General features: G+C 37.4%; 1 protein-coding gene across 1 annotated transcript; it reads right to left on the bottom strand.

The window, feature by feature from the left end:
• Window positions 1-857: 857 nt before the first annotated feature.
• Window positions 858-14,270, bottom strand: LOC146135636 (uncharacterized). Its single transcript, XM_083395260.1, has 6 exons — window positions 14,100-14,270; window positions 6,182-6,398; window positions 5,164-5,261; window positions 4,580-4,728; window positions 3,847-3,901; window positions 858-2,700 (listed from the first exon to the last, which is right to left on the bottom strand). Exons 2-6 carry the CDS (start codon window positions 6,298-6,300, stop codon window positions 2,540-2,542), a joined length of 582 nt encoding a protein of 193 aa, XP_083251386.1. The 5' UTR covers window positions 6,301-6,398; window positions 14,100-14,270; the 3' UTR covers window positions 858-2,539.
• Window positions 14,271-22,258: the final 7,988 nt, after the last annotated feature.

Here is a 22,258-nt window from a genome sequence, read left to right as displayed (position 1 = left end):
GGTAACTCCTATCGTGGGCGGGGGCGGCGCCGGTGTTGTGACATTTTCAGTTGCGTTTTCGCAAATGGGAATATTGTCGTAGCCAAAGTTTCTCAGTCTCCATTTGGTCCGAAATCGACCAGTGAGTGCCTTGGCCCTTAGTCTTCGCCGCTCAACTTCTTTGTCGTATTTCGTTGCGTTAAACAGCAGGCTCGCATTTCGGATTTGGATCTTGCTCTTAGGCTTTACGCTTGTCCGTGTTTGATTCTTCGGTAAAACACTCCTTGTCATATTCTTTAAAATAGTTTGTGTTTGGTTTTTTGAAGCTATCCCCGCTTTCTGTTTAGTGAATGTCCGAGGTTTTACCATCGCCATTCTCTTAGTTCGCCAATGCTGCTCGACGTCAATGGAATGCTTGGCGTCACCAGTTTTCCTCGCTCGCTGCAGTATGCACTCTTTCGACCAATCGTCGAAGGGACATTTCAAATTGACAGCTTCAGGCTCAGAGGCTGCTTTGAGACTACTTTTATTCACGTCATCTGCTGACAAAACCTGCCGGACTCCGTTGCTGAGGGCTGTTCCGCAAAGAACGGACGCCATTAGAACGGCAAAAACAATTTCGACGTTGCATTTATAGTCCGTCCTTGAAAGCAGTTCACCACCGTAACAATACCGCTGCTTTTTTCTCATTATTGTGCTGTATATTTAACCAATAACTGTACTAACACCTTGTAAAAAATCCTAAGCATTGACTAACAAAAAGCGGTACTGTGACGTAATAAAAGTCTTTAAGCCTAAATAGGTCAGAAAAATGTTTTGTTTACTAGCGTATATGTAGCTATAACAAACCTTTCAGATAACGATATGGCAATTACAAGTAATGCATTCAGTAAATTTATTAGGAGCACGATTGAAATCAGTAACATTAATAAAAAACGCCATACAGAGACATGTTTATATGAAGACGACATTTAAGTGTTTAGTTTACAAATATACCCACCAAAATAGATAAAACAAGTAAATGATTTGTTTGGCCATTAAAGCAACGAATTTTACCAGTTCCAAATCAACCGGCATTTACTAAGACTTTATAATAGGGTAATATATTTATAATATATTATAATAGGATTAATGATATTGAAACAGAAAACGTTGAAATATTTCAGGAAAGAATATGCTTGAAAAGGGAATAAAATCTGTCACATTATTTTGATTGCAAAACGATAACATTTGGGCAGGTAGCATAGGGGCAAAATAGTGCAAGACAAATAAAATGAAAAACAAAAATTAGCGCATCAATTTGTGAGTTGCAACAGTAACTATAGCAGGAGCAGTGGATAAAGTGATATCGGATCTTTTATTTAAGTAGTCTGCTAGTAATAAACAGTAAATGCGCAAACATTTCAAGTACATAGTGTGGTAGGGAATGGGTACAGCGACAGTGGAGTAAATAAAGGCTAGATTTTTTAATTGGACAACAAAAATGTTTTATTACATAATCATCTACGTTGATGTTATTTTGAAATAACGATAACAAAAGAAATTGTTTTTTGTGGGATTTTTCTATTTTATGTTTCAATGTGGTCTAAACTAAACAAGGCTGGAGAAAACACGAAAAAGACATTCTTTTAAAGCGACGCGCCAAACATTAAATTAGGAATGTGCACCAGCAATTTCGACACGAAAATCAAGAGGCACTCAATATAGTGTATGAGTCTTGGCTTATACAAACTTAGCCCACTCATAAGACATGCAAGATATAAGCTATTTCTGTCTACAGCCGGTAGCGTTGGCAGACCTGTCAGCTAAATATGAAACGCGCCTCCGTGCTCAAATCTGTTTTCGAGGAAGCAAACGGCGTCTAAGCTTAGATGCAACAACAATAACTCCTACCATTAATAGGCGAGTATACCAAAAGCAATCAAGATGTGGGCTGTAGTGTGTTTTGTCATAACTTTACATACCAATTAAACTACATTAATGTTCTTTCTTCTGTCAAATAATACATTACAGTAATAATTTTAGAGCATTGCTCAATTTTCTTACATAACTTAACGTCTGCTGTCCGCCAACATTAAACACATTTTTGGATGCTACATTTAAGTGAAGGTTTCGTGCAGCCCCTTTTCTGTTTTAATAATGAACAAGCATTTATGGTTCTATTATAAGCAAGTTCAACCTTTACTTTGTTTCGCCAATCACAGGAATATGTATAGTGTTACGGGTGCCCAGGGAAATTAGGTCAAATGCTAAGCAATCGGTAAGCTCAGAAGTTCATTTAAAGCACCAAGAGTATGGTGGATTGATTACGCAAAGCGTCTTCTTCGGCCTACATTATACAATGAGCAGTCCCTTTAATTTTACGAGCGATTTACTTAAAATTACGGAAAAAAATATTTCCAGGCAAACTGCTGTACCGCATTTAAAGCATATAAATGTTTCCACCATTCAAACTTTAGAAATCCACATCCCATTGTGAAGCTCGCCCCATTGTTACGTATGTATTGTGCTTTCGACACAAACAAAGCTGTTTCGAACGCAGAAACGGAAGGTCTTAGTATCACGTGACAATGTTAAGGAAGTCGTCAAAGTCGAGTCGTTTGACCTTGGCCTTGTTGGGGAGAAACTCGCTGATCATTTCGTCGATGTCAGCGTCGGTGAACTTTAACCTCAACTCTATCAAGGTCTTTCGAAGGTCATTTTCGTCGATGTAGCCGTCTCCTGTACACAGCAAAACAGCACTTACACTGCTGTCTGATTTGTATATGACTAGCATATATGCCACACAGTAGACTAAGAGTGGAGTGAGAATTTAAATCTCTGTACTGATAGGTCAATAACTAATCAAAGCGGCCCCAAGAAAAAAAAATTGGTAAAATTAAATAAAGATTTATCCAAAACGTTCGCAAAATACTGCCCACTTGCTAATCGCTAAACGTCAAAATGTAATATCTTTATTTGGCGGACGCCATTAACACAGCGGCAATCACTGTTTCGGGTTTATTTTGTTGTCCCCCATAGGCTGATGGTTTAATGTGAGCACTAAAATGTTGCGCAACTCTTTACGTTGGCGACAGGCACATCTGGAAATAAACAAGCTGCCATAGAAAAAAGGCAGTAACGTTGCTATTTTCTGTCAGACACCGGTCTTAGTGTGGTATACAAGGCCCTTTAAATATCACCTCACCACGTGTAGCTCATGCTTTACTGCTGTGGGAGATTTCCGTTTGGGCGCTGTGGCATGTTATAAATATAAATAGACGGCAGAATGCGAAGAAGGCAAACTGGGAGCGGTTTAGACTTTAAATAAAAAACATGACGAAAAAATAACGTGGCTTTGGAGGCATATAGCTCGAAACCGCAATTTCGAAACTAACAAATCAGAAAAAAAACACATTGCTTTCGGAATGTAAAACTCAAATTGAATTTGAAATCAGTTATTTTTTATTTGTAAACACTTGCAGGTTCTAGATATCTACGTTGCGTCATTTTAGATTCTTAGAAGAACGATTTAAGGCTGTCATCGGGATACAAATCTAAGCGTGGTTTAACTATGACACGTGTGAAACAAAACCACTTGGTTGAATTGTTTTCCAGGGTATTTTTTCAATCTCCTAAGCTCCTATTCTTTTTTACATTCTATTCTTTTTTTTTAATCTGTTGAAAAGTCACTCGTTCGCTTGAAACTGCACAAGCAAAAAAAAACACAAAAGACTAAACCTTTGTTTATGATTTGCTAAGAGTTCGGGAAAATGTCCGAAAAATTTTAAAATAAAGAACCCCTAACGGCCGTGCATGCACTGAACTGGAGTAAATCTAGAATTTAGTACCTTTTTATTCAAGTCTTGCAAAAAAACAAATCCTCACCATTTCCGTCGAATCTCTCGAACACGCTTTCCCATTCTTCGTCGGGGTCTTCGTCCTGCAAATTTTGACGAAACAATAGTTAAATCAATATTTTACGGAAAAATTCCACGGGTTTATTCTGTGTGTTTTCCGCTTCTAACAAAGGATAACAATATTTTAACGTCTGTTGTTATGACTTTAGTGAATAACTCTACAGAAGTGCACTGTAGTCACTGTTTCAAAATAACTTAACTTGACTTAAATATAACTTAAGGCAAATCACTTGCCTCTTTTTATTTAATTTAAATCGGGTTTGCCTAACTTTAATAACATTAAAACAAAAATCAAAAATCTGTGAAAATTGTGTCGGAAATAGAATAAGTTCAGTAACTTCAACAGCTGTACAATTTTGTGTTCTTTTTTGGGAAAAAATGTTTTTTGAAAATAGTTTTGGGAAAAAATGTTTTTTTGAAAATAGTAATAATATTAGTTTGCAAATCAATTCACTTAAACATACATAGTCTTTTTAGAGTAAGGTATTTACAGCATTCGTACAACCTTTTACTTAAAGAGTAGTGATCCCTCTTTACAACAATTAAAAAATAAGTCTACAATGACTCAGAAAATGTGAAAAGCACACAACATTGCTAACTGGATAAGCATTCTAAATATGGCGTTAACTCCCTAAAGCGAAATCGTCACTGCGCTTTCGGGTTCCAGGGCCTTCGGTCCCCACGCTCCGCGGCGACCTCACCTGGCTAATGTGGGAGAGGAGAGCGAGGAAGTCCTGGAAGTTTAGACACCCGGTGGCGCTGCGGTCGACCTCCTGAACGAGATTGTGGATCTCCTGTTCGTTGGGATCCTGACCCAGAGCTCGCATCACGATACCTACCTCAGCTTCGCCTTGAGAGAAAGGTGTTTTATCGTTAAAAATGGGTAAATGACCGGCGTAGCATAGCTAAAGCGCGCGCCATATAAATCTAGTTCTCTTCTTTAAAAAGTCACTATTTATAAACTAAAACATGAGTAATATTGAATCAGCAACAGGTGTCAATAGGAACAAGCAAGCGACCTCAGCCAGTAAACAATCTTTTCAGATTTAAGCAACAGAAAAATAAGTCGGGCGATTAACAATCGCAGACCAAAAAAATGACGTGACACTGTAGTGACGTTACACAACTTTAAAACCCATCTAAAAGCTCCCGGTGTCCAATTGACAAGGCAATAATTCTCACGATACCAGTATACAGTATACTAACAACATACTATAAGTAAAACAACTGATTTTAGGTTCGCACACAATATTTTTGCTGTTTTTGTTTTTTACTTCATGTTTACCTATCGCCCCTGTGTCGTTTGGGTCGAGGAGGTAGAAAGCTTCTTCATAAACTTCCAACAGTTCCTCGGGAAGTTGATTTGCGCGAAGAGACGGAACTCTAAAAAAAGTTTAAAGATTTTCCGTCAGATCGCCCATCATAAAAAATAAATTCACCGAAGTGGCGTGCCACAGATACGCTACTTCTATGGCATACACGTGGCCCAAACACATGTACCACAACAATAGGGTGTATCTTTATAGAATCGAAAACCATCGGCGGCAGGTTTTAGCCAGTCGATCACTGCTCCGCTGACGCGTATATTAAAAGTAAAACTCATAGTTAAAAACATGAGTAAAAACAGGATCAGACGTTTTGTTTAAAGGAAAATATATTTCGCCAAAGTGGCATCATCAGTTCCTGTAAGAGTACAAATAAATAAAATCAGAGCGCAGCCATCAACAAACCAATAAAAGTAAACAATAAAATGTTAAAACATTATAATAAACTAAAAACGCAATGAAAAGCACTATAGCCTCGCAGGCAACACGACTGGGATAAATGAGTAGGCGACGCAAATAAGTGGAGGAAGGGGAAAAAATACATATGAGCAGTGCGAGATGCTAGACGGCAAAATGCGGCTCGAATGGGTAGCGCTCTGATTTTATTTATTTGTACTCTTACAGGAACTGATGATGCCACTTGGCGAAATATATTTTCCTTTAAACAAAACGTCTGATCCTGTTTTTACTCATGTTTTTAACTATGAGTTTTACATGTACCACAACGAACACATTCAAATTGGAGTATGTTAAAAAAAAGTTGTTACATTTTTTATTTATTATTCAGTATTATATAAAAATATATATACTATTTTTAAATGTTTTACAAACTCTAATTCTCGTTGGCACCACCAAATCGTGGTTCAGCTCCATTTTATATTACTTGAATTACTTGGCTTAAAAAAAAATTAAACATTTCTTTAAGTATTTTACCTTAAATGCTATTAGTCAATTGGGAATACATTCCCAAAAATGTACCTCATTTTCCAGTTGGCCTCTGATCCAACACTCATTGTGCTTAGGATGCTCACATTGCTGCAATATCGTATCTTGTCCCTCAGTCTCCGTTTGTACTGGCGCGCCTTCTCTTGCGCCATCTTGCGAAATTGTTTCAAAAATTATGCGGTCGTTAGAGGACGCTGAAGATGCCTATGCTACAAACTTGACCAGATTTGCCTAAAACTGTATCGGTTGTCTGCAAAACATTGCAATTAAATAAAGCTCGTGCAAAATGCAAAGCGTGTTGACGTAAGCTATATTTATATTGTTAGTATGTTGACAAACTGACAGGTTAAGCACTCACAGGTAGTCAAAATTTTATATTTTTTGACGCAAAGCAAATATGGCTCGATAATAGCGATGTGTCTAATTTAGAACGATAAAACCGTCAACAAAATAACTTAAATCAATCACCTTCAATGAGATCTTCAAACATGCGTTCACAGCGACTTTTCATTAACAACAAGGACTCAACTAAAAAGCAAGGGCCAAGGGTAACAACAATACGTTAAATTCGACAAACGTGCGACCTAGCAATCTGAAAAAGGCAATAGCATTTCCCAATATTCATTTACGCTTTATTTAAAGCGTTTTTCACTGTGGTTTAGTAAATGTCAAAAAAACGTGGCGCGGCTCAATTTGGCGACGCAAATGCAAGGAACGCTTCCTGTTGAAATACCAACTGCCAAAATAACTGCGGGAGATTATAGAGATAATGGCATTGGTCTGTTCGGTTGACCTAATAGAGTTATAATTTTCAGGATCGCTTCTAACATTGGGCTCGAGACAAAGCTTAAACAAACTGCATTAAGAGGACAAAACACGAAGCACATGCAAATATATGTTAACTGGGTCTTCTTTATAGCAGAGAACAAAGTTTCCCAAACAACGTTTTACGGGTCAGGAGTCTTAGGCAAGTCGATCAAGACACATTTTATCTGTGATACGACAAAAAGTTGCCTTGACTAATAAAAAACGGAACAGTTAATTTCATATCAATAAAATATACGCGCCCTGACGCGCAAAAAATATCGAATTACCACGGCAAAACTTCCTGACTCACTAAAAGTTCAAAAACTACAAGAGCGTAACCACATGCGCAAGCTGATTTAGGCTCTCAACTCAATAAAGTTCTGCCCGCCAAAAGGTCAACAAGAATTGGTTGATTTTTCACAGAAAATCAGATTAATTCGGTGTTCAATTAAAAACAAACAACAAAAAGGACCAAGCATACGATTCCGCGCGCATACCAGAGCGCATAGAAACGCCCGAGATATTTGCATGCTCGCACGAACCGGGGCAGCAAAGCTAAAACGCGAGCACCGCAGATAACAATTTCTCCCCTGCAAAAAGTCGTTTGCTGGCCGCGAAAACAAACCGCCGGCCGCTAACATTCCTGAGATGATGCGTCAAACTTCATGCATGACTCGCCCACTCGATCGGAGATTAATCCTTGCTTCTCTTAACTGCTAACCCCGGCTTACTGGGGCGGCGAAACACGAAGCCCCACTTTCGGTGTCGCGTGACGCACCAGGCATGTCGCTTTTCGTTTTGTAGGAACGCGACACTGCGACGGCGAATTTTGCTTTGTGCACGCGGTACAAATGATCTTCCAGTATGATCATAAACACAACAGCGGTGCGTTAAATAGAAGTTTGACCAGGCTAATCACAGCAGCACTTGCTACGTCAATTTTCTTGAGCTGCTCTGAGTTATCTAAGGTTTCTTTATGTAAAGCAATATTTTATAAAGCGAATTTAGCAACCCGTGGCCATGTTTTGATTATTTTTGGAGACAAGAGCGCTCAGACTATCCACTATTATATTGTTCTTTTTATTTAAATTTAACGCGAATATTCGACACTTTATGGAAAATAAACTTTGTTCGAAGGTATGCTGACATCATTTATAATTTTCGAAAAGCCTCAAAATTTGCCCTGCACGTCTAAAACGTTACATGAACAACCTGCTATTAAAAATAAATAACAATAACAACTTCTCTCAAAAAAGCAATTTACGTGGAAAGGGTATATTTCAATAACGAAAACTGGTAAACAAAGGATAAATATGCGATACGGGTATCAAACCGTGCTGAGTTTTTCAAATTTAACCCATAGGCTGATTTTCCTTCTGCGGAGCTTAGATTTTAATATTAGACGTAAATCTGCATACAAATATTTGCACTTTAACTACGCTAGTTTTAGGTGGAACATATAAACTGTTGCTACCAGGCGCGGTAATATAAATCAAAAACAGCTCCTCTGGTAATTTTAATCGTAAACCAACCTGCCGAAACGTTGGTCAACAATTAAAATAACCAGAGGAGCTGTTTTTGATTTATATTAGGTGGAACATATATGTCACATCAGCGTACAAAACAAGTCAACGTAATTCCAGACAGTTGCAATTGCAGCAGCCTGTCAGTTTATATACATTTTCGCAAATGAATGCACACGAAGTGACATAATTACCCGGCTATGCCCTCTGCGACCCACATTGTCAACACGAATAGGGGAAGAAGTGATGCAAATGAAGGATTTCCGCTCTGCGAAAGCAATAGGACAATTAAACTCAGCTATAAGGGCGGGAAAGTGCTTTCGAATTACGGACAATCGGGATATCTCCCGAACAATGGTTGCCTCGATTTGCAGGATACGGATTGTGCATTAGATGATTAATTAAATAGAAAACGTTTTTTAAAGCAAATGCTGCAACACTGGTCATTCTACAAATAGTTGTTGAGCAGCAGAACGAAATAGTGTATTAATTGTTGGTATATATAGCTGTATTACTTTAACAGTGCACAAATAGTCGTCACCACTCTATAAAAACATTTACGCAGTATAATTTTTGCACAGAATATTTTATCGTTTTTTTGGCCTAATATTCACTATCACTTAACTGTTCTTGCCTCTTTACTTCTGCAGCTCACTTTTCACTTGTTTAGATCGTCCTAGTTTACGCCTGGTTTTAGTCTCGCTATATATTACGACCCTATATTATTTTATGTCGGAGTTCGCCCATATCGCCCTATATTAAAAACAAATGTATAACGCCTTGTGTGGCGCTTAGGCATCCGACAGGCCGTGAAGTAGGGATCCCACACTTTTGGCGTCTGCCTTTCGCGCACCTTCACAATGAACTGTTTATGCAGATTTAGCAAAACAAAAAGCTTAAATTGTCAATGCACATAAAACTCACATAAACATGGAGCCGCTATATGTTAATTGTATATGTAAACTTAATCGTATTGGAAAAATGCTTTACTAATATTACTAGTTCACACAGTTATAATCTATTTACGAAACCAACAACCTCATCTGCAACATATTTATGCTCATTAAAATAAACTTTTGCTTAATATAACTGTTTATAAGATGAAAAACTGATTCGCAGCCTAATATTACGCATTCGCAATATAAATCGGCGACAAACGTGTTTTTTATGACGCGGCGCCGCTCACGAATTTTGTAAAGCGCAGTTGGTAATGCACATCATCGATAAATTTCACGTCTGCGGGTCGTCACGGTTATTATTTAGCTGGCACTCAAATAAGCGGGACTGCATTTCTACTGCAGGCGTTTATGGCAACCAGTTTAAAATGTAGGTACTAGCGGGTATTCGCTAATGAGATATAAGTGGTTTAAAAGAGATCAGGTTTCCAACACAATTTTATGAAAAGAAATTTGAAGACATTCAAAGCCTTTCAAATACCTAAAATTGAACCGCTAGACGTTTTTCAATATAATTCGAAGACAAATCAGTATTAATTCAATGGTCAATACAATAACAAATAGATAGAAAACACTGTTCTTGCATAACACATAACTTAAAACTTCATACAAAATAAGTGTAAAGACTATTGAAAGACATTTCGAAAAACAAAGGGTTTTTCAAAGAAGTTTTATTACAAAAATCAATTCAGGAATATTTTAAGACTTTGAAGTCCCAAAGACTTGTGGCAACCCCGTAGGTATCTATAGGACGGAACACTGCAAATGTGGGTCCCGGGCATTGTGATGTCACACTCACATGTATGCACCTTAATCGTTTCTGAAAAGACTAAAAACAGAACTGCCAAGTTATGTGATTCTGTTTAAAAAAGCGATTTTGTAAATCTTAGCTTAATTTACTTTGGACAACAACGGAAGTTATTACGTAAAAAATACACCAAACACCAACTGGACAGAACACATTTTCCAATTAGGCGCCTCGTGATTATTTAAATGCACTGAAACGATATATCTTTTCCTCTTCAAACACAAAGCCGTCACATAATTTTGTTTTTCCTCAAAATTTATTCTATACGGCAGGACAACCCAACTAATTTTAGCAAAGATCCAGTTATAAAAGTTTAAAATTTGATTAGGTCCGTTATAATAACTCTTATGAAATAATTTACAGTCACACAAAATGTAATACGGTATAATTTACATACGTCCTTCGCTTCAACTGAGAGTTCTGTAATGTCCGTTACTAGAAAGGGGTTTTCAATGAACGGCAGCAATAATTTGCCAAGAGAAAACTCATCAAAACGCATTTCTAAGTAAATACTGAGACGCATTCACAACTAAAAAGGTCCACATTGAGAGTTCTGTAATGTACGTTACTAGAAAGGGGTTTTCAATGAACGGCAGCAATTATTTGCCAAGAGAAAACTCATCAAATCGCATTTCTAAGTAAATACTGAGACGCATTCACAACTAAAAAGGTCCACATTCGGACCACGTATCGCCAGTTGAGTAGTCGTACTCTACACGTAACGGCATACGCAAAGGCAAATTTTTATCAGATACACTGATATAACGCCAAAAACGAAATCAATGCGCTGCCAAAATCGTGCGGATTAGTATTTTGGCGCCGCTCGCCATTTTTCTCCGCTCTTTAGCGCGCGCAGGAAGCGCGTAATCGTTTCCGCTTGACTGACCGAGCGTGACGCACCGGTCGCGCGCAACGATAGATGATTGACAGGCGAGTAAGGCGGCGCTTGATCCCGCTAAGTGGAACGGCAAACAGGTGAAGTCCAGACGTAATCCTTCGCTATTAGGACTGTACAGAAAACTGGTGCCGGGCTGATTTGTAAACTGACGGACGATTAGCGTTTTGCTTTAAACGCCAAACACGCATTAAACTTTAAAAAATTAATGTTTTTGGAATTACATTTCAACGTCGAACTTCACAAAACTTTAAAAACAATTATTCAAAACATCGAACACTTTGGAATTAGGAGTAGAAAAGTTTTCAGATACGGTTAATTCGCTTGTGTTTAGTTTTTATTTTACTTGCCGTGAAATATAGAAAAAAATGGAGTAAACGAATTGGATGAAGACTACCTATTAGTTTGGTTGATCGCTTCTAAACGAGACAACTAGCAACAACCGAAAATTAAATAAAGCTCGTAAATTGTCGTTTTTTGTTGCAATCCAGCTGTGATTTTAATAAGCAATGGTTACTTTGCAAGGATTTGAAGTTTCGTTTACGGCACATTAACACAGGTTGTAAATAATAACCTGAAGCCAAAAACAACAGTTTGGCAACTTAATGATTCAAGATGTTTCCATTCTGGTGCTGCACTTAATTTCAGTCACTAAAAAAGCTCAACTAATGTTACAAAAAAAATAATTTTTCTAATGTCCAGTTTTTCTAATGTATTGCTCTTGACAACCAGATTGTTTTGCTGAAGATGGTGATTCGGATAGCCAGCAAAGACGTTTGCGCTGCATAAGGGCTACCCTTTATTGCAGTGTTTCTCAACCTTTTTGCACGGCGACCCACAATATAAAGCGTAAGTATAACTGCAAAGCCTTGGCAAACCAATTCTCTCAACTGAAATTTTATAATGAACATAACATAATAAATTAGTGAAAATAAGTTCATTTTTTATTTATTTAAACTATGCCTTGTTATTGCCTCCGTAAAGTTACGAAGTATTGGAGAAATCTTTGTCTAAACTAATCTCAATAAAGATAACCATATGAACTACTGCAGTCGGCAACCCAACAAAATCAAACGGCGACCGAATTTTACGTCGCGACTCATAGCTTGAAAAACACTCCTTAAATGCAATAAATCTCTACTCTTCAATGCAACAAATCAGTTTAGATTATATACTAAACTTTCGGTAGTACGCACACGCGAACTATATACCGCGTATTGGAAAAGGCCAGAAATACGCATTCGCACAAAACACGAATCCCTACCTATTTGCACTCGAGCATTCTTTATGGCGACGAAGTTCGAAAGCGACGGTCTTTTGAAAACCTTGTCCAAACACATTTTAAAGCCATCGAGGAAAACGACAATGGATCTCAACGCTATCTATCTGTCTTCGTCCACAGACGACGGTCGCCGAGCCGACGCGTCTTGTTTAGTCGGCTCGTCAATTTCCTTCGTAAATATTGATTTGCCGTCTTCGCGAGCAGATATTCGTTTCGACGATCGACGGACCTTTTGTCGTTATATAAATACACAGCGACAAAAAAGTCGGGCCCTTTGTATGTCTGCAAGAAATGTCGCTATGTATTCGGAAAATTGAAATGTAAAGTGAGCCGTTTATGTGGAAGGGTGTAGTTAACCAAATAATAAACAAACCTATACCCTACGTTATTTAGAAGTGCCTCGTTGTTGTGACTCTCCAACGATTTCAGTTCACCATTGATGGAAAATTACGCCTTATGCAGATTGCTACTGCTCTTAGCTTTTAAAATCATCGTATAGCGAAGCGAACCACGTCAAAAAATCCCATACAATTTTTAGACGCAAGCAAGCAAATAACCTTGCATTTTGTAAATATTTATAACGCCTGTGGCAAACAGTTAGCACTCCTACGGCAGAATTTTAAGTAGACGGTATTAGATTTTTAAACAAGAATCACATAAGAAAACATATGCAGAACATTGTTGATATTTTTTGTTAAAACCTATAACTAGAGCACTTTTCTACCAAAAATTAAAACTCCACAGATCATTGTCTCCTTAACAAATCCTTTAAAATGCCAAATCGTCTTCTTATAATGTGCTCCGTTACCAGATTTTTGCGTAGTATTTCAATCTGAACTAATTCCCACCATTGCTTTCACCAATTTTAAACTAAACATAAACCTTGTCTAAAGCACATCACCACGATAAACCAGGTCATCCTTCGAAGACTTGTTACTTCAAAGGGCGCAAACCGCAGAAACAACCAAGGCATTGCGCCGATCACGGTTATCTGATTAATGGCGGTTACCCGCAATACGTTATGTCCGAACATCGTCTCCGTGCCGTGTACAAGCGCAATAACCGGGCGTATTTGTTTAAATGAGGCGCACGCTTGATTCATGTTTGCCATTCGTTCTTTCTGGAGACGTCTGCTCGTTCGTGACGCGTTTGTCGCGGTAATTTTTTTTTGGGAAATCACGTTTTACCCGGTATTGGGTGAATTGCCGAGCCGGGATTATGACGATCAGGTAAATAAAATATGTAAAATGGCTAACTCCACTTTGGAGCATAATGGTTGGAGGTTGTAGTAAGACGTAATAAGAATATCAAAGCCCATACAGAAGTAGGTATCATTTTGGAGCTATGTTGAAAATGAATAAAGAGTTATTCGAAACGTCCAAAATGATACCTACTTCTGTATGGGCTAACTCCACTGAAAATGGACTTTTAAAACGATTAAACTTTGTTCGTGCAAAATAGGCACCAAAATAGCTCTATTAAAATAAAATCTCTTAAAACCACTAAATACTACGCCAAATACCCTTGGTGAATATTAAAAACACTTAGAGTTTATATTTCAGATAATCTATTACTTATCTTAATAACAAGGGTTAGATTAGATACTTGAATAATAAAAAAGGGCAGTGATTTAATGTTATTTAATTAGCACATAACTTAACACAAGATTTCATCACTAACCTTAATTTGTCCACCCGGTTTTGCAGGTACGGATTAGTTAGGCCGCAACATGGCCAATGCATCCTATAACACCACTTACACAGCCTATTGGTAAAACAAACTGCCTACAAACATCACTAGCAGAGAGTCAAACAACTTCTCCTATACATTTCCATTTACATATAATCCCTTGTAAAATGAACGCAGGTGCATGTCTAAAGGCCGGTAAAGCCGACAGCCGCCCATAAAGCTATAGGCACCCATATACGGCAGAGACAGTAACCTCGGCTAACCCTGAGCGCAATAGCAGTATCGTAAATTGCGGGTTGTGTTTAAGACCAGGTCAAGTAGCCCTAAGTGGCACGCATCGCGCTGCTAAGCCTACTCATTTGACGGAGATTTGACGATTGGAAACCTAAACTTATCTCGTTTTTCAACCCTCGGTCGCCCAACATTGCCCCTGCGCCAAACTGCATGGCTTTAAGGACTAGTTCTAAACCAGGGGTTACAAGGGTTGCATAGGTGCATTGTAAATCAATTGTTTTAACATTTTTTAGGGAGCAGTTTCTTGAAGTGTAATTTTTTTCATTTGAGCTTTTTTGATCAATTCAACTAAAATATAGCGTTCTAGGTTTGCTAGTATTACAAATGTTTTCACGAAAATAATGGAGAGGGCCAGTGATTTAAAAATAAAAAAAGCCCCACACTAATTTGTTTTTAAAGAAACCGTGACTAAAAAGTTGGGAACCACTAAAGAAAAATAATGGTTTTCAACAGAGTCTTATAACCTGCCACAAAACTGGCTTAACGTCATTTTCGCGTTGGTGGGATTTGAAATAACGTAGGACGGTGTTTGTCATAGGCCTACAAAGGGCTTTTAATTGAGGATCGTTAAACCACTCAATGCCATTATGGCCGACGCGCGAACTCTTACGTCCTCGATAATGGCCTGTGACGTAATAAACATCGCATCACAGCCAATTTTATATCGGTTTCCGATTGTGCCGCGAACGATTTAACATAAGAGCGTTGTTTCAATTTGTATAACAATCAGTTGAACCTAACAAGTTTCAACAATCTTCGATTTTGCAGGAAAACAAGCTATGGTTTGCTTAATTGTGAAAATAAATAGTTGAATATATATTTCATAAAGATTGAGGTCAAAAATAAATGGCTACAATTTAATACACTCACCTAATAATAATTATTCTCTTTCAATATTTTTTACCTTTACCTTCAGCACTAACTTTACGATCTGTCACAATTTCACGCCTGGGTATAACTACACTGTAAGACCATTTAGAAATGTGTATCCGCCTTTGATGGTGATTCATCGACGGATTTGGTGAGAGATTGAAATCTTAAAAATAAACCCGCCTTAGGCAACCTGATACTATATCAAATCCACAATCAAGGCAGCGTGACGTTTTTACGTGGTTTCTCGAACCACGGAGAAAATTCGAAAACATGTTTTGAACAAACGCTTAAGAAGTTTCTCAAAACTGATACAATCAGCATAATTCTAAACATAAACTTATCTGTCAGCCGGAATAAATAGCAGACAAAGACAGTTAAACACAGAAAATAAAGCGAGCAGTTTTTCTGAAATTAAAATCCACCTCATCGCGCTTGAACCAAAGCCGACAACAAACAGCACAGAATCCAAACTAAAAGCCGCAAAATTATTATGACATCCTTTAAAGCATGATGGTTGGAGGTTGTAGTAAGACGCAATAATAATATCAAAGCCCATACAGAAGTAGATAGCATTTTAAACGTTTCGACTAACTCTTTATTCATTTTCAACATATTTTATGGCATCCTTAAAATTTTCCAAAGTTTTTATTTGGCCGCATTTGTCTAATTCTAAATAGAGGAAACAGGTGGCACTGTATAAAGACAATTTCAATTTGTCTTTATACAGTACCACCTGATTCCTCTATTTAAACTTTTCCAAGTGACGTGTTTCGATGGGGAAATAGATCCATAAAGCGCAGCGAAGTGGAAATCCTAACCGCAGTCTATTTTTTTAGCACCGCAAAACACCTGCACGGTTTCAGGAAAGTCGGTTGCTTTGGCACTGATTCGAGTGACTTGGCGTTAATAAATTGCTCTTTCCGTTCATTTACATTTGTTACGGGTTTCTAGAAAACAGCAGTTATTGAAGCAGATATTTCCTAGCATAAATTAACGATTCGATTTTTTTCTATTTGGCTACAATTGTTTTTTTAATTTATCGAGGTTTAATTTTAGGAAATTTAAATGTGCTTTTATTTTTAGGAAATTTAAATGTGCTTTGCTCGAAATTATTTTTTTATTTTTCAAAACTTATTTTAATGCTAAGACACGGCAACATTCAACAAGTTAGCAAAAGTGTAAAAAATCCTTAAAATATAATTGAAACTAAATAGAGAGATACTCCAACAAGAACTATATCAAAGGTTTGGTTACCAATTCTTTTTTAGAACGATCTACAATCGGTAACTTACAAATTCAAATTATTCTCGTGTTACCTTCAATGATTTCGCAAAGGCTAGGTTCAAAACTATGGTTTTCATAAATGTAAACAACCTAACTTTTCAAACAATTTAAACAAAATAAATTTATTTTTTCGCAAACAGCGATCGTGTGGATCATTTTATCGTACAACAAACGTAGTTGTGTAGAAAAACATGAAAGAAAAAAACATAAAAAAAAACTTTCAAAGGCATGTTAACTTTAAGGACTATCAATCGAATTTTCGCTCCAGACATCTATTAAGTTTTTTGCTTGCATTCCGACGGATCACAACTGTCAAAACAACTCACCGATCGCCTCATAAACGTGCCGGAACAGGGTAAACCGGATGCAGTCGCTGTAATGCATGAGAGGGACATCCGTCAATCTCTTATCAGACGAACAGATCGTCGCCGCAAAGTCATTATCTGCGATTGTGCGCAATTTGAGATTTATCGTTGTCTCGTTTTTTTTTAAAGCAAGTCAGTAGGTTTCTCTTTATTTCACGCAGCAATTTGATACACGGCTGATTTTAAAGAAATACAAACGACACTCGTCATGAATTTGGCATTTTTAAAGCAATATTAACGTCAAATTGACATTTTCCTTCGCTAAGCGCACAATGTGTGGACGATTATCGTGAGAATGCTGCAACCTATAGCTCTGACAAAACTGCAAAACATTTCATGAAATTAGGCTGTTTTCTATTGCCAAATACGAGCCAAAAATGCTTTATACTTTAGGTCTCTATTTGAAGCGCGAAAAATAAAACTGTCATGCCGTGACGAAAGAAAATAAAACGTCGCGCTTTTTACGACCGTCGACCGTCGCAACTTAAATTGATCCTGCAGTACGTAGAAATGTTTCTCACTTCTTTGAATTATCTTATATGGGCTGGAATTTTCATGCGTTGATGCTAGACCCACGACTGAAAGTTAGATTGATTTCCAAAACACCTTCTTTATCTCTTTGCAGAACTATCTGTCAAAATACATTTCGGCTTGCATTTTCGGATTTTTAGCATAACATTTGCCTGTTCAATTTGAGAGGTGATAATTTGAAAAACTGTTTATTACCCAAGATAAAATTTAAACAACTATAGAACGAAATAAAGTTATTCAGTTCAAAATATTATTAATTAAAAATAAAATATCGATTAAATAACTTATCCTATTGAGAAGTAAAAGTTTTCCCAGCTGTATAAAGCGATAAGCTTCTAAATTTCACATTGAATACAACAAACAAACCAAACTAAAAAACAAAATGGTCCACCACAGACAACAACACAACCCAACATCCATTGCAAAATTTCGCTCTGTATACTTCTCAACGGTGGCGCACGTATATGATAAGTACGACAAAATCAAGACTTTCCTCGAAATTCTTTGCCCTTTCATTGAGGGAAGTTTTCGTATTAGCGCACAATAGGGACTCTCGAGTCGGGTAAACAGGGCGGCCCCCAGTTTCGCCCCAGCCTATTGTGCGTCAATGAGGGGTGACCCTACCACACACCTTTCACCCTTCCTCTAGCGTGGAGAGCCAGACCAAGAGATGAGCTAAACACATATACAACCTTCGTGATGTGGGCCACACCTGTAGGTTCGAGACTTTCTCACAAACCTATTCAATCGATACCATAACCCAAGGGTTGGGAACGTATGGCTCGCCAACCTTTTATGGCTCTTTTAGGACGCCATATGGCTCCTTTGATAATGTAATCTTGCTCGCAAACAAATCGAAGCTATTATTTCTTGTCATGAATTGAATAAAACTCCACACGGCCATGAGCCCGTTTTAAACTGTATTTTATTAAACAAGTATAGGCCTATTAGCAAAATTTTCCGCGGTTTGGCCAAATTTTGCTTGTCTTTTCGTGGCTGTTACCGACTTGATGAAATCCTTTTGCATATAAAGGGCCCTGTTCATACCATGGCACTCCGCAATGAAAGTTTTGCAAACTTAGCCAAAGCACGCTTACTATATGCCCTTTTTTTAAACGGCCCAATTAAAATTACTATTTTTGCCAAACTAATATAGATGTTAAAAATTTAATATGGCTCTCATTGAAATACAACCAAAAATATTCGGCTTTTATGGCTATCTTAGCTGAAAAGGTTCCCGACCTCTGCCGTAACCGTACGTATGGTTTTCAAGTTCAACAGCGTGGGCACTGGGCAGTTTCCAATGCTGAAAAAACCCTACACAGATACAAACTATTCGATTTTCGAAGAAATTTACAAACAAAACAACGAATATTGCTCGGTAGTTGAACGAATATATAATAAATCAAAGTTTTGCCTTGAACGAACGAAATTCTCTGAATATAGTTTGTTTTGTAATATAACGCTTTTCAACATTTCATAAACAACTCAAAATAAAACATATGACTTAAGAATACACAACGCAATAAAAAATACGTAGTTCTCGAGAATTACTTTCCTACTTATAAGTTTTCGTCCATGTTGATATTAATTTGACACAATTAAAAATAACTTTTTTATGTATAGTTCCAATTGTTGCCTATAAAAAGATTTGCCCAGAATCATTTTTCAACTATACTCGCAGCAGAATTACACCTGTCAACACAAAACGGCTATAAAGTCTATGGCCCACAGTAAAAACTAGGCTACTGCTTACCCTACATAAATCAAAGCGCTATAAATCACGGCATGATGGAGGTTTAACAAAATAGGCAAAATATCGATACATTTATTTATTCTTAGGCTTTCAAACGTTTAAATTGACAGCCAACAAAAAATCCTGATAAATCTACCATGACCAAAGGTTTCGCATGCACTACAATTTGCAATACCAAAACAACCGTACTTTCATGTTCACATAATGTAGGTAAAAACACAGTCAAAAGCTAACCGTCTGACAAAGACTACATTTTTTTCATGAAAGTGAAATAAACGCGCATTTGCTTCGCCAAAAAATGCTTGGAAGTAGCCTACAGGCTTTTGGTTTTTTAAGCTGTAAGTCGACCTGTTCACTTGTCTGTGTCGCAAGTTTCAGACAAGCAAACACAAGCGTTAAGCACTCTCGAAACATCGCGTCGTTAGCTTTCGTCCTATTCCGGTTTGAACAAGAATTATGAGTGGCCCGCCCGGCCCTTATGCCAACCCTCTTCAACACACAAACCCGAGAATTCCCCAAGTCAAACAATGGCCTGTAATAGCGATAACTGCACAAGTGACACGTCGGCGTTAGATTAAATGCTGCTACGACAAACAGTCGTTAACGCTATATGCCACATTTTGCTACTGAAAAAAAAGTCGTATGAAAAGTCACATTTGCTAGTGAAAAAAATAATCTAAACATGCCAGCAAAAGGTTCATTGTAAGGCAACATTTGAACTAAAACCTACACCAACAGTTGTCAATCTCAGCAAAATCTATCTTTTTCCTAGGACTAGCTTATCATAAAGACAAAAATTATTATGCACAAAAAACACCCTTTACCTTAACGATCCGCCCCTTACAACCCCACCTTGACATCTGCGATATTTAGCGCTGTTGGTTTCGTCTAGCTACGAAAAAATCGGTTATGTCACGCGTGACTTGCTGCCGCTCGGGCGTAACGGAGCCGCTTTAGATTTTGTCAGTTTTTTTTAGGGCGTTGTATTGACATTTTGAATGAAGATTCGAGCTGCAGCCGGGGACCTTAGATCCCATATTATCCCAATTTTCAGGATTTACACCTTATTCTGTGCCTTATCTTCTAGAAATGTCGTTATTTATGACTGTATCCTTTTGTTTCAATTTGGACAAGCAAAAACTCTAAATGAAAACCGGATTTATATCATCCTAAATATAAAACAGTTGTAAAAGAGCTGCTATAGAAGACAAAGCTCGTGACAGGACTATTGGAGAGCTAAGTTAGTTAGAAGGTTTGATTTTTAAGTAATTAACGCTGTATACTGCTTTGTAAAGATCCGACTTCATTTTCGAAAATAGCAAAAGTAAAAGCACTTAATTATGTTTTATTGACAGAAATGTTTTTCCCAGTAGCCAATCGTTTGACAGCCCTGTATCTACCAGACAAAAATCAATTAATTATATCAGCGAAAAAAGTTGACCCCGGTTGAACCCTGTACGCCTCTTTACGCAACAATGCACCTTTAGTCCTCTGTTGTAGAGCACAAGAGATTGGCAAACATTTAAATCACAAAGCGTTGTACAGTGCTGCGTTTTGACTACCTTTATCAGTAAGTGTCCGCCAGTTAACAACAATATCGGTACAACTACCTGATTTTTTTATTTGATACCTGTTTTTGAGAATAATGCTACCAAGCAAATTGTTTTACACTACTGGACATCATTCTTATTTTAAATCGTTTTTTACTTACTCAAATCTTTGTCTGATGCAGCATATAGTTTAAACTTTAAACAGTAAAAATAATACCTAAAACTAAACAACCTTAGATGGTCAGGTCTTACATATATTAAAAAGCAAACAACTGTACTTTAAACAGTTTTGTCATAAATGGATTCAGGTATATAGAAAACATGAATAATTTAGGGTACTTGACGACTAAAAACATGCAACATTAACTGCAAGGTTACCTACAAAGGTTGGAACTAAAATAACATCAGACAGTTATTACATAGGTAAGGTATTAGCCATTCCAGTTAGGACAACTGCAAATCATTATGAACAATTTTGAAGACAATAACACAAAACGACTACATATAGACGCAAATGGGGGGACAGTTGTTTCAAGCCTAGAATCTTAAAAAAAAACTTTTGTGACCAAGCCTAAATATTCAACCGTACCTTAAAATCGCAATTGTGTTGCTATTTTTGTAAATAACATGCACTCCAAATAGAGCTCCTTTGAGTCACCCATTTTACTCATTCGGGCGGGACTTGTCCGCGATGACAGAATTAAAACCAACCCTTTCTGCGTGATTGATCGTAAATAAATAGCCGTAACGTTGCTACTGGCTAAAGACGACCTGCGGTTGATTGGTGTTAACATGAACTTACTACGTAGAACTGAGTCACCGGCATTGCGATCAATGTAGGTGGTAACTATTTGTGGAATTTTAGAACCAGACGGACGTTAGTATTGAAGGCTAAACGCTCCATTTTCGTTAGATAGGCTATTATTTCTAAATAACATTGTAGAAGCTACTTATAATTAACCAAGTATGGCTTTACAGATTCTTAGGGTGCGTTAAGCATAGTTTAACTCGAATAATTTCGTTTTTTGCATGAGCTAAACAATTCATAAAGTCATCTATATTTCCGCTTTAAAATGCAGCTCTTTCTCGTTCAACTGAAGCATTTTTTCGGTTTAAAGTTATGCACGATAAAGTTTAAAACTTTGCCTGTATTAAAACAACTTGTATACTTTAGTTGTATACACTGGAAAGTAATAACACAAACTGAACACTCTAATAGCGTAATAACATTTCATACCCCAAAATTTATGGTTAATGTGCCCTTTTAGTTAAAGCGTAGTTTAGTTTTAGAAACATAATTCAGGTCACAAAATCCTTTTTTGACCAATCAATTTTTGATAACACCTCCCAATCAAATTCAAAACACTTTCAGCGACTTTTAAGCAAGCATTTTGGCTACACTTGACTAATCTGACTTCATATGGCTCAACTTATACAGCATGCCTAAATAAGCCGTCTAGCGAAAAACACACGTGCTTCGCGCATAGCTCCTTATAC

Source organism: Ascidiella aspersa, chromosome 8, assembly GCF_963924565.1.
Source record: "Ascidiella aspersa chromosome 8, kaAscAspe10.2, whole genome shotgun sequence".
In the NCBI taxonomy this organism is placed as follows: domain Eukaryota; kingdom Metazoa; phylum Chordata; class Ascidiacea; order Phlebobranchia; family Ascidiidae; genus Ascidiella; species Ascidiella aspersa.
This window is presented reverse-complemented; position numbering and strand designations above follow the sequence as displayed.